The 12,834-nt window shown below is 41.4% G+C and overlaps 1 protein-coding gene across 5 annotated transcripts in view; it reads right to left on the reverse strand.

Moving 5' to 3' along the window:
- Positions 1-460: 460 nt before the first annotated feature.
- The window catches only part of TAF1 (TATA-box binding protein associated factor 1), a 29,013-nt gene continuing 16,639 nt past the window's right edge, over positions 461-12,834 (reverse strand). For 3 of the 5 annotated variants that reach the window (XM_040084128.2, XM_058423246.1, XM_058423248.1), the window contains 17 exons: positions 12,582-12,789; positions 12,162-12,327; positions 11,804-12,015; positions 11,449-11,557; positions 11,160-11,258; positions 10,410-10,587; positions 9,219-9,286; positions 8,705-8,827; positions 8,259-8,351; positions 8,090-8,174; positions 7,527-7,594; positions 7,332-7,448; positions 4,545-4,670; positions 3,145-3,243; positions 2,808-2,958; positions 1,890-2,067; positions 461-855 (listed from right to left, as the gene is read on the reverse strand). In XM_040084128.2, coding sequence (XP_039940062.1) covers positions 639-855; positions 1,890-2,067; positions 2,808-2,958; positions 3,145-3,243; positions 4,545-4,670; positions 7,332-7,448; positions 7,527-7,594; positions 8,090-8,174; positions 8,259-8,351; positions 8,705-8,827; positions 9,219-9,286; positions 10,410-10,587; positions 11,160-11,258; positions 11,449-11,557; positions 11,804-12,015; positions 12,162-12,327; positions 12,582-12,789 — 2,297 coding nt within the window. In that variant the 3' untranslated portion in view covers positions 461-638. The remainder of the gene's footprint in view (positions 856-1,889; positions 2,068-2,807; positions 2,959-3,144; positions 3,244-4,544; positions 4,671-7,331; positions 7,449-7,526; positions 7,595-8,089; positions 8,175-8,258; positions 8,352-8,704; positions 8,828-9,218; positions 9,287-10,409; positions 10,588-11,159; positions 11,259-11,448; positions 11,558-11,803; positions 12,016-12,161; positions 12,328-12,581; positions 12,790-12,834) is intronic. The other 2 variants (XM_040084129.2, XM_058423247.1) reach the window with 1 other exon arrangement.

The raw sequence follows: 12,834 nt of genomic DNA on the forward strand, positions 1-12,834 counted from the left end.
CAGGACTCCATGCGGAACCCCAGGGTCTCCACGAGCTTCTGAAAATTAGCAGTCTCCGGTGAATCGTGAGCCATCCTAAAGGCTCAAATTACCAAAGTCTGGTTTCTGGAAGTAACTGCAACTTCGAGAAAAAGTAGGACAGCTGTTTCTGAAGTACTGGTAGTAGTCAGGCAGTTCCCAAAACCAGTCCGGGATCAGACATGAGACACTAATTGTGGTCCCAGAGAAAAAGCTCCCCTTTATGAAATGAAAATTGCCTTACAGTTGTTCATCAACAGCAAGTATTTCATTCTGAGCAAGCATTTTTTCCTGACAGACATGCACGTATCCAACAGGCCAGTATTTCTGAGGGATTATTTTACATCTATGAAGACTGAAGAACAAACCGTACAAATCTGTATCTGGAGCCAGTATAGACCACAACAATCCAAGGCTTCAGCAGGACACGCTTGTCAAAAGCTTACTTTCCACCGTTTACTCATTCACATAACATTTTTTATAATCAATTAAAATATTGTATTAAAAAAAAAAAAAAAAATCTGGTTAACACAGCCCACACTACACTGTTACAAACTGGGAGAAGAGAAATTCAGGAGCCATCAGTGGCCCAGGATGACAATCATCTCAGGGAAGGGAATTCATTCATCCGAGTCCAGGTCACTGTCTCCTGCAATGGAGTGAAAGTCCTCGCTGTCCTCCTCATCCTCAGACAGATGGACCTGACTTAACACACTTGGCCCAGAGCGCTGCTGTTCTTCCTCTTCCTCCTCTTCTGAGATCTCATACCCTCCAATGCTGCTGAAACTCGTGTCTCTCGTGTTGGACTTTGGGTCTGGCTCTTCGTAGCTGCCATAACTAGAAGAAGAAAATAATTTCAAATGAGCTGCTGATACCAGCAGTTCTGTGTTCAACTGTTCTAAGAGTTGGCTTGAAGCGCTGTGAACACCAGGAACCACTGTGCATTTCAATTCTGTCACTGGGCAGCTTTTTGAAACAGAAATTAAAGACAAAACAGCTCTCCAGTGAAACAATCCCAGTATCTTCACTCCACTCTGATACACTCCAGGCAGGAAAAACTGCTCCAACAGCAGCTTCTGTCACCTTCACTGCAGACAGAAAGTGCAGGACTGCTTTTAGCCCATTTTCATCTTCTCTAGCGCTTCCTGCTGACTCCTGTCAAGATCCTGGGCTGGACTGACCATCGCCTGCCAGCCCAGATACCCATCAGCTCTGATGCTTGTGATTTATTAGGCAAATGTCAGTAATGGTACTAAGAAACTGAATTCCACAAGTAGAAGAACAGAGAATCAAACACTCTACAGAATGCCTGGAGAAGGGAGAGTAGGTTGCTGTTCTCTCAAATGCAAAAAAAATAAAGCTGATATTGTTGTGCTTTTAATTTTCTAATAATTGAACACCTTCCAAAATACAGAATATGCGTATTCCTATACTTCTGGACTTCAAATAAGCAGTTGAAGCACTTGCATTTCAAGTCAGGACATGCTTGTTCTTAGAGTGAAAAAAAAAAAGTTAATCTGCTAAATCACTTTTTAACTTCAAACGCATCTTGTAGTTTGAGATAGCTTGTAAAAACCTTTATTTGTCCTGCCATCAAAAACCACTATGTACAAGAAATCATCTAACTTAAAAGAAAGAACTGGGTGAGGTGTTTGGTTGGTTTTTTTTTTAATTTAACTGATACTTTTATTCGTGAAAATCTTAACAGCAACCCAAATTTCTGTTGGTAAGAATAAATGGTAATTATGGTTGCAACAGTAAGAACAGTCACAGGATAACTTTAAGAAAAATGTGAGGTATTCTTCAGGTTTTTATGATGAACAAAAATCTTTAAGAGAAGGGATTTTAACGGGATTCCCAGCTCTAATTACCTGATATTGCTGTCCTCCATAACATGAGATGTCTCCCCACCGTCTCCTTCATAGGACATCATGCTTTCTTCATTGTCCATGCCCATCCGTGTGTTCTCTTGAAGAACATGAGGTTGTTTGGGTCTCACTGCATTGGGCTCCACATCTGAGTCACTGCCACTCTCACTCAGCTGGATAGCTGTGTAATGAACCAATGTCTGGTCACGACTTGCCAGGTTTCATCACTTACATACCCACTGTGTCTGTGTTTAAAGGCTGCAGTATTGACTGTGAGGAATGTTTACAAAGTTGTGTCTCCTCAAGGCAGCAGAAAAGGTTATCTGGGAGGTGACACAACCTACTGACTGCCCAATTCTGATGTTATTCCAAAGCAATCTCACTACCACCATTACTCAAAAAGGCCTTATGTCTTGTCTACTCTGAAGAATTCCCCCTTCTTCCCCGCTAATAATTTTCAAAAGTCATTGCTAAGTACCATTACACACTTTTCTGCATAAGTTTGTATTAAAACATAGAAACAGTCTGAATAACCTCTGTACACCTCTTCCTGTTGGTGATAACATTGCTTTAACATTAACATTTTACATTTAACATTGATAATCTGAATTCATATCAAAGTAAATGTACTTCTACTGAACTACCCATTCCTGGCTCTTCATATCAAATCATACTCAGTGTTTTCAGAACCATTTGCAGTTTCACTTTATAAAATACAATCAACAAGATATTACTACAAGTATTAACTCTGCTTTCATGTTTGTCTGTATTTACAGCATTCCTATTCCAATTTTGTTTTCGGTCCCATTTGTGTTCACCCAGTTTCCTCATCTTGCCCCTTTGGTCTCTGCTCCCAACTGCATATTTTTGTGATGGAAGCATGAGATCAGCTGGGTTAATGAACAATTAAAGGATACTTACATGAGAAAGGATTATCTCCCTCTTCATCACTCCCATCATCATCATCCTCTCCATCAGACATGAGCAAGTCTTCATAGAGGACACTGGCCTGGGGCTGCTGGGCTGATCCTTCTTCTTCATCAGCAAGGTCACCATCTCCATCTTCAACTTCCTGGGTCACAGGAACAGGGAAGGTGAAGATCCAGCAGCATGCTGCCATTTCTAGCAGATTTCCCACTCTGCCCACTCTGAAGTATTCCCTCATTTCAGTTTTCCAAAGTGCATTTCAGAGCCTGCCTCAGGGCAGCACACAAGTCAGCACGCACACTGGGGCTGGGATTTCTGTAAATATACTCACTGGGGCTGGAGTCTTAGGCTTCCCATCATCATCCTCATCAAATCCTTCAATATCCACGTCAGAGTCTTCCTCGCCCAGCCTCCCTCGGCCCTGGCGCATCTGGACAGGAACACAGACAGCAATGGCACTGAGGAAGGCACTACTGGACATCACCCAGGGGATGTGAGGGACCCCTGGGCCACAGAGGTGAGTGTGGGAGTACAGGAGGGGAAAGGCAGAAAGGAAAATGTATCTGTATCACTCTCAGAGCAAGGATCCTTTTTCTCTTTATTGCAAGGTCAGAGAGCACAGTCTCCACACACTTCTGCCTGATGTGTTCATCCTTAAATTGGGAATCTCCAGCCTTACAGCACCAGAGTTCCTTGTTTAACCAGTTATTTCCGGAAAATAGCACTAGGTTGTAAAAAAAAGTGCTTATTTTCATAATAATATATTTTAAGAGCATACAGCAGTTCCACCAAATCTTTTCCTATCCTTTTCCTGTTCTTCCCACAGTCCCCATGAGTCCAAGATAAAGAGAACATGAAGATTCTGTCCCAAAGGCTATAAATTTCTACAGAAAGCTTAAAAACTTCCAAATCTAGAAGGCATTCACAAAGCTACAGATGGCCACAACACTACACAGAACTATTTATAACCAATCTTTGCCTGCATTGTTCAGAATAGCTCTCACCACTCTTTCTGGTACCACCTTCAGTCTTGTGGTTCCTCACCTTCTTAATGTTCCTGATAATTTATTTTCATGGTCCTATTACTCCATATCCTTCTGCTCTTCCCTCTCCTTCAACATTTTTGTTTGTTTGTTTGTTTAATACAGAATAAAGACTAAGGAAAAATATTCTGTGGTTACAGTAACAAGTTCATTTATAATGACTTAATCCTTTTAACCTGTCTACTTTTTCGTTTCCTTTTACAACTATAAAGTATCTACAGTGGCAACCATCTCTTCCAAGCTCCCAACTGTTACTGGATGCAATCATAATAATCTAATCATGATCTTCTGGATCTGCAGAATATCCTTCACCATTTCCTTATTGAGAATTAACAAGGGATTGCATATTAACCCTCTGTAGCATGAGTCACCAGGTTTCTACTTCCAGAAGTAGTGAAGCAAACAAATACCTGGCCTTAAGGCAGATTCTTCTGCAGCTTTTGATTCTCTATTCTTTGTTTTGCAGTTTCTCAATTCCCAGTGCTGTTTAATTTTATTTTTTTTTTTTAACTTTTGCCTCAGAGCAGTCAAAATGAAAAAAAATATCACAACTTTTGGAAGATATTCCCTTCTCTGCTTGGAAAACCTGATCTTTGTCACCTGTTTCCTACAAAGCTATTGCCTCTTTTTAGTAATTTGCTCTCAGAAGACAACTCCCCAACCAGATGAGAAAATGGAGGATTCTGACCTGAGTTCCTCGCTTCCCTGTGGTAGTGATGGGAGTGTCCAGAGCAGACAAATTGCTTTCATCTTGATAGAATGAAGCACCATGGGACACACTGAGGGAAGTGCTGGTGTCATACAAATCTGGTGGCTAAAGTACAGGTGGAAACAGGAGACAGAACATTCTCAGGCACTGAACTGAGACTGGAACAGTATCTTGAGAGGCAAGACTGGGATCTCAGGACTAAATGCACCTTTTTGGCATGGTGTTCATATTATTACACACTGTTTAATCAAAAAGAGCTAATTATTCTTAAAGAACAAATGGGGTAAATGCAATGGCTCAGAACCTCAGCTTTAAAATTTGCCAAATAGCAGATTTTAAAATGGAAGTCAGTACTTCTATACAGTGCTACTGTACAGAGGCCAAAATCACAAATGGGCTCCAAAAGAATTCAATAAATTTATGGAGAATAGACCTCTCTGCAGCTCATAAATACAAGGGTCCAGGTGCAACACAAGTTTAAGGGAGCCTGAACAACCAATTCCCAGAAGCAGAGAGGGTTTGCTGTAAAAATGATCACTGCATGTTTGCATCCACCTACTTCTGTTCCCTTCCAGAGACAGGAGACTTGATTACATCAACCTTGGGTCTGACTCAACGTGGCCCTTTTCACTTACTTCCCACCATGGGAACGGTGTTGCAGCCCCAATTGCTGCAATCAGAACTGGGGAAAGTCTAGGTCATATCAAACAGCAAAGCTTCAGCTTCCAATCCACCCTATGTAAATCACTGTCTCAACCCCTAAAGCTGACACAAGCAAGGAAAAGGGGATTTGGATCAAGGGTTCCAAAAGCCAACTTGCAGTTTGCATGCAGACTGACCTCTGAAGAGCTAATGAGGAACCACATATGAGGGCTTTGATGAAGTTCCCTTATAACAGACAGTTCACAGATCATGAAAATACTGATAATCTTAAGGACAACAGCAGTAATTCTTAAATTAGGAAAAACAGCCTTCCTAAGAATTTAAACAGACGCGTAAAGCACAGACAGCTCTCAGCTGTATTTGCTTTTTATACCCTGGAGGCCAACCTCTGAAGAGCCATATGGGGAGATAAATGTTGGCTGTCACAACTGCATTTAAAAGCCAAAGCCAAGCAATCTCCACCAGACCTGCCATCTGTGGCAAGTTTGGGAGTGTGGGAAGTGGGACTGTACCTCCAGCCAAGAAGCAAAGGGAAAAGGTGGCCTTCAGGTGATCTGATCACCAGCTTGGACTAAAATCAGACCAGGTAACACTGCTCTTGGGAAGGAAACCATCAGGTAAGAGAATGGCATTTTTGTCCCTCACTTTCTGGTGTATTAGGATCACCACTGATTCCATTGAATTCTTGAAATATGTCAACAAATAGCTTCAGTAACTCATCTCCAAAGACTCTCTTGCAGCCCAATGCTTACTATTGGCAGGAAGGTCTTTTTTCCATGATACTCAGATTCAGTATTCCCAGCCTGTTGAATTTGATCACAATTTCTAGCAATTACACTGTACCTTCCTAAAATGCTACATTTTGGGTATTTTTGTGGGGAGAGATGGTTGGGAGGGTGTTAAATACTGCCCCAAACCTATTTGTGTCCTGCTGTCCTGGCTCAGTCATACAGTCTTTGGATACTTCTTGTCTGAACAAATTTTGAACTCGTTTTTCTCTTTAAAATAATCTTTATAAGACCTTAAATTGTTCCTGAACTTCAAACCCTTCTTTATTGCTCTGACTTTGCTAAAATTAAATGCAATTTTCCAGATGTAATTTCATCAGACTTGCACAGAACCAAAAAATCATTGGTCCACAACTGGGATGAACAACTGCAAAGAAAGCTTTGATTTGTCTTCCTATACTACATTTGCATTTTATCACTCAGTTATCAACACAGAGATCTTTCCCAGGGCCTATGAACTTTTCCAAATAAACAAAAGGCGCATCTCAGACACTAGGATGACATCCCCTGCTTTTCTAGGCAAATTCCAAAGATAATTTTAGGTTTTATTAATTAACTTGTCATTCCTGGTGCAAGTTTCTACCTGATGTTTTTAAAAAGAACCAAACAACCCAAAATAATAAGAATTATTTTTTAAAAAGGCCAAGTAGCTTATAAATCTTTGCCACACTGTAAACATTGAAAAGAAGCCCGGCATGAACTTGCTGTGTGACACATAGAAAACACCTGACACACACACACAATTGTCTGCTATAAATAATGATAAGGGTTACAAAAATGTTATTTTTCACTAGAACTGGAACAAAGAGATGTAAAGTACCCCAGCAATGAGGGCACAGTTGGACTTTGCTGACCATATTAGGCAGTTTCTTTACCCACAGCAATGAGCCTTTCCAACAAGACCAAACAGCTCCCTGGATTCCTCTCAGCTCCGCATCCATGTTTTGTCCTCATGTTCTCCTTACCTGCCCACTGCTTGACTTCTGAGGGTTTCTAAATGTTACACTTGCACAGTCCTCGACCTTCCAACCAACACTCAGCTGTTCCTGACTGTACACAGCTCATCTTCAGACCAGTTTTACAACCTGCTTGGGGAATGTCTCTCTTTGTCTTAGGTATCTCACTCACTGGAGCATCAGAACTGCTTTCTTATATTTATTCTTAAAAAGTAAGCGCTAGCACACCATCCAACAAGGTACTCTACTAAAAGAGAAACTGCAGACAGATGGAGAACACGAAACAAAGAGGAAAATGGGGACCAAACACTCAGGAGATTGAAACTAAAAGAAAGTGAAAGCCTTGCTTGGTCACTTGCCTGTGGAGTGTAGGGACCAGGGGTCATAGGATCAAGACTTTCCAGATCTGCCTCCTCCAGTGCTGCTTCCTTAGCAGTAGAGATGTCTCTCTCGAGCTGAGTCAGGTGCTCATCATACTAAGAACAGAAAGGCTTGCTAAGGTTGCAGAACAGAAAATTCAAGCTGTAAATATTCCAGTAAAGTTGTCCACGTACCTCAGCTAAAGTCTGGTAACAGATGTTTACAATCTCCTGGGCTGTTTTTGTGTACTGGCTGTCTGACCCTGTGCAAGAAACAAATCTCTTTATACATCCTGGAGTTTTTTTTCAATTCCAGCTGCCGAGACAGCAAGACAGGTTTTGGTTACACAGGCCCCTAAATCCCAGCACCTTCTGATGTAAGGAGAAATACACAGCGGGGCTCACATTTGGTTAAAATTGCACAACCAGTTTGTTCCAGCATTAAAAGTGTGATTTAGGACACAGGTCCTGTCTGTCTCAAGGAAATGCCCAAAACCAAATCATTGGATCAGAGATGTGTACTGAGCAAGCAGAACATCCTACCCAAATGTAAATGCCTCATTCTGCACCAGATGGTAATAAAGCTTCATGTGACAGTGAAAACAGCACTGTTTAAGCATCTCTTTCCTCAGGAAAGGAAAACAGTCATCAAGTCCATGATTCACAGCCTCAGGCTTCAACACACTTTGGCAGTACAGGTGCCCAGATGAATTAATTAAAGTACAAAAGGCAGCTAAAGCCTTCTTTCCACCACCTACCATTGTACTTAATGCTGTTGGCAAGGATGAGGTTAACATCATCCAGGAAAGTCTCCCTGTTCTGGTATTTGTGTTTGGAGATATTCTGGAAGAGAATTGTCACCCAGTAAGTGATCAAGTCTAAACACCTCTGAAGAGACGGCTCAGTTCAAGAGTTCAAGCCACTCACCTTGCGGATGCTCTCCAGATCCATGGGATTAGCAATCACTTTGTAATAATCAGGAACAAACTTTTTGTTAACTGGATGGTGAAACGGCCAAGACTGGAAAAAAAAAAAAAAAAAAAAAAAAAAAAAGGAAACAGACAAGTTCAGAAAGCTTCTGTGTAGAATTTTCTACAGTTTGAGCTACAAATGTCATGAAACTTCACACTCCAAATGCATTTAAGGTATTTATAACAAGACCTCTTGAATCCAATCATTTAGGTTCAGGAGGGACACAAGAGAAAAATTCTACCGGGTGGATTTTTAACTAGGTCTGTTGATATCTATTCGACAGTAGGAACATATAATACAAAATAATAATTTTACAGAAGACTTTTCTATTTAATATCACTGTTTCTCCACAAGATCAGCACATTTTGCACATCACACACACAGTCACTCAAACTACGTACATCTGGAACTGCCATCATCTTTTGAGTCACAATGTTATCCAAAATGAAGGAAAAGGCCACTTGATCATCATCATCCAGGAGAGGATTAATTGCTTTTTCTAATCGAGCCAGTTTATCTTCCTTCTGCAATAGAAGTAGGGAACATCAGTGTCTGACCCTGGATAAGAACTGTAACTATCATGATACTCTGCCCCAGAGAGATTCCCCTTCACCTTTTAATGAAAATACTTGGGGTAAATAACAGGGGGTAATAGTCGAAATACAAACCTACAGACAAGATAAAGTGACTAGACTAAGAAATAACCATCTGTTTTTTTCAGAAAGACTCCCATGGGAACTGGTTAAAATGGTACAAAACTCAGAAATCTTCTGGGGTAGGAGGAAGAAGCCCCTTAATCTCTACTACTCTTCCTGAAACCAGGTGTTTTGCCCAAGCACATATTCTCAAAGTCTTCACCCACCCATGACCATCCCTCCCCCTCCATTCTGACCACAACTCATTCACAGGACTTGCCTCTTTCAGTTTTTCATCACACAGGTCGAGCATGGACTGGGATATCTGTGTCAGTGAGTGCTTCGGCCCTGCAAACACACACAGCTTGATTAAAAAGGCCCACGTCACAATGTGATTTATCTTTACTCCTAAAGCATCACTGATAATATTTCTGGCACAGTTAGGAGTGGATACTCAAGTATATTCTCAATACACACAATTATTCAAGTTCAGCACGCATTTTATATGAGAAAAAGTGATTTGTAGCAAATGTTATTTGAAATTCCTGTTTCTTTCTCTAAGTCCAGTCAGTGAAAGAGAACTGCTAAGGAAGGCAAGGTGGACATTTAAGGAATATTCAAAAACCCACAACTTTAAATAATTCCAGGATTCCTCAGACATGGAAACAAGAATTTGCACCAGAACTACCAAAAAAAAGGATCTTATTTATCAGGATAAATCAGGGATTTAAGTGTCAAAATAATAAAGGAAGCAGCAAAGACACAAACCCTCAACGCTGCACAGCCTAGACAGTCTCAGTGCAGCTAGGAGGTTTTTCTGTCAAATTAGTATATTTTGGACAAAGACCTTTCTATCAGCAGTCAGAATAAACCTGACCCTCAATGAATCAGCACTTTTGCCCAGCAGATACATGCTCTACCATTTTTTAATTTTAAACTAGCTTTCTTTCATTTTTTTAAAACTAGTTTCCTGACCTTCCCAAATGGGGAAAAAGAATCAAAATATGTAAAAGCATGACAGCAAACTCTCCTCAAAGCTGCATGCTCCAAGGCACTGGCTTCAATGGGTGTGAACTATTTATTCCTATTTGCATTAAAAGATTCATTCAATAAAGCATAATAATGTTATCTACTGAAAACAATGTTTTGTTAGCTATGAAGGAGGAGGGCAGGACTTTGAAACATGCAGAAGTCTTCAGTGATTGCGTCACCCCAAGACACAGACCCATAACTGAACTTCAATTATCGCATCATATCACAGTCATCATTTAGTTGCTGCTACATGCTGAAATTCACTTCTTTCTTATTAATTAGTTTGTTAACATTAATATAATCTTTCAGGTACATGTTCACTACTGGCACCTAGCAGTGAATTTGTTCTGCTTTTATGTTGCTTTTGTTGACTCTGAAAGTTCCACAGCTCATCCATGCACAATGTATTAGCAGAAACAGGATTTCCCAGGGTTTTTACCATTGTATGTGGCACTGTTCTTCACGATGAGCTCCAGGTGTTCTCTGAACTCCTCTCGGGATGGGTACTGCCTCTTACGGACGTTTTCACGCAGGGTCTGTAAATCCATGGGCCGGGTGATGATCTTATAATAATCTTTGACAACTTTTGGATTTACAGGCGTGTGAAAGGGGTACGTCTGAGGAGGAGAAGAAACAAATGCTTAGTAGCACAGTATTAGCACAGCTAATCTCAGTTTAACCTCCACAGTTAAACAGGCACTAACGTACAAAGCCTTTACACAAACAGTTCCTTAACTGCACCAGAGAAAACAGAATAAGCTCCACCTCATGATGGCAAACACTTTCTTCTATGCAATATGCTAAAATACCATTACAAGAAGGAAAATCTCACAGAGAATTCTCAGATGGTATTTTCGATTGCAGCCCAAAAGTCAAGAAAATGAACTTTCAAATTCTCATTTCTACTCAAATCTTCCATTTAATCTTTTAATTTTGCAAGTTTCCGCAAAGTCTGGTCAGAAAAGAGTGAAGTACAGATCTTTTCCAGTGCCACATATATAAAAGCATTACACACTGCTACATTTCATGCATCTCGTGCTGGTTTTGTTGAAAAAAAAATTTAAAAATCACATATGATCTTTGAACATGTATCCATACAAAACTACCAAATTCTGGCATCTACAACACATACCCTAGTCCAACCATATCACTTGAGAAGCAGGATTTGGGTGTCATAGCTTGAACTTACATTGGGAAGATCCCTGATGTCATTGATGATACCCTCCAAGATGGATGAGAGTGTCACCATGGGATCTGTTCTCCGCCGGTGGATGGATTTGTGGGGACGCTGAAGAAATGAGAGGCAGAAAAATGAAAGGCAATTCCAAGAGGCAAACCATCACGGAAATCCCAGACAATTTAGCTTATAAATTTTCTGGGCAGGCACGAGGAGGTTGCACAGGAGCAGTTAAGGGCCTGGCCAGTCGGTACAAACAGAAATGGAGGTGCTGCAATCAGCTCAGGAACACTTCACTCACATTGAGATAATCACAGTGCACCGTTGTCCCCACGCGACGCTTCTTCTTCGGAGGAAGCTGCTGCTTAGGAAACTTCAGGACCAGGGATTTCCTGCGGACCTCATCAGCACTAGGCACAAATAGAAAAGCACAATACTTTCTCCAGCCCTCACGTGAATCAAGACCACTTGTCCCCCCAGCACTGGCTTTGGTTCCATCTGCCATAATACCAAATGCTCAACTGAAATACTGTAATGAGTTTATGTAAAGCCCTGTAACTTTATCCCTGTAACTAATTTACATATGAGTATTCTGCATTAAGCTCTACATTGTTTATTCTTATTATCTCTACCCATTTCTCTGCTTTTTCCCTTACCTCTCAATCAATTGTTTTCCCAGGACAATTTTCGTTCCTTCTACTTTGATGAGTTCTTCATTGTCATTGTGAATGACTGTTTTTTCCAGCTCCTCCTCCTGCTCCTCTGTCATTGCAACAGGATTAGAAGGTGGGGCATTTGTTTGGTAGTAAAGAGGGCAGAACTTATTAGTCCTCATGTGCCCAATTGCACCACATGCTCCACATTTTAGCTGCAAAAATAGAAGGCAACAGATCAGAATTCAGATATGGACTCCTAGTTTTGAGGCAAAGCATCATTAAAATCCCCCAGTGAGAAGTTTAGCACATCACTAGAACAGAAAACTCCAGTAGCCAAAACCTGTATGGATATGCTTACTTTCAGGTCTGGACGCTCTTTCAGTTTCTTGGGCTTCTTTTCTGGAGGGCCCTTGAGTTTCTCTTTTTCCTGGTTCCGCTTTAGCCGCCGTAACTGTTCCTGGATCCTGCGCCGCTCCTTCCGCATCTCCTCACGGTGCTGCTCGTCAAATAGAGCAAACTTCCGTCTGGGTGGGCACAAAAAGAACACAGAAGTTTTCCAGCCTAGTTCATGATTTGCCAGGTACTCCTCTGACAGCTCAATCACTGCGCCAAGTTTGTGACACCCTCCAAAGGGACAGCCATTAAATCTCTATTTCTCTCCGCAATTACTGCGCCGGGCTTCTGCATTCAATTCTACATTTCTTCATACCGTCAGTGGACTGAAATAAGCCTCCAGGCAAAGTAAGAAGGGAGAAGAAGGAGATCACGAGGGCCTTACATGAACTCTTCATCCTTGGTGGTGCGTATGCGGCAGTAGGCGTCGATGACTGCGGGTTTCCGCACCGTCTCACACCTCACGTATTCCTTCCCGTCCTCGTCCCGGAACGTGCGGTAGATCTTGAGGCGGCGGCCGGTGGCGGAGGAATTCAGGCTGGTCACAGAAGCAGTGTCATCATCCTTGTGAGAGTTTGCTGAGGCTGCTGAAGCTGTTGCCACAAAGAAAATGCTTTATTTGCTTCTCATTTTTTTTT

Source organism: Hirundo rustica, chromosome 21, assembly GCF_015227805.2.
Source record: "Hirundo rustica isolate bHirRus1 chromosome 21, bHirRus1.pri.v3, whole genome shotgun sequence".
Classification (NCBI taxonomy): domain Eukaryota; kingdom Metazoa; phylum Chordata; class Aves; order Passeriformes; family Hirundinidae; genus Hirundo; species Hirundo rustica.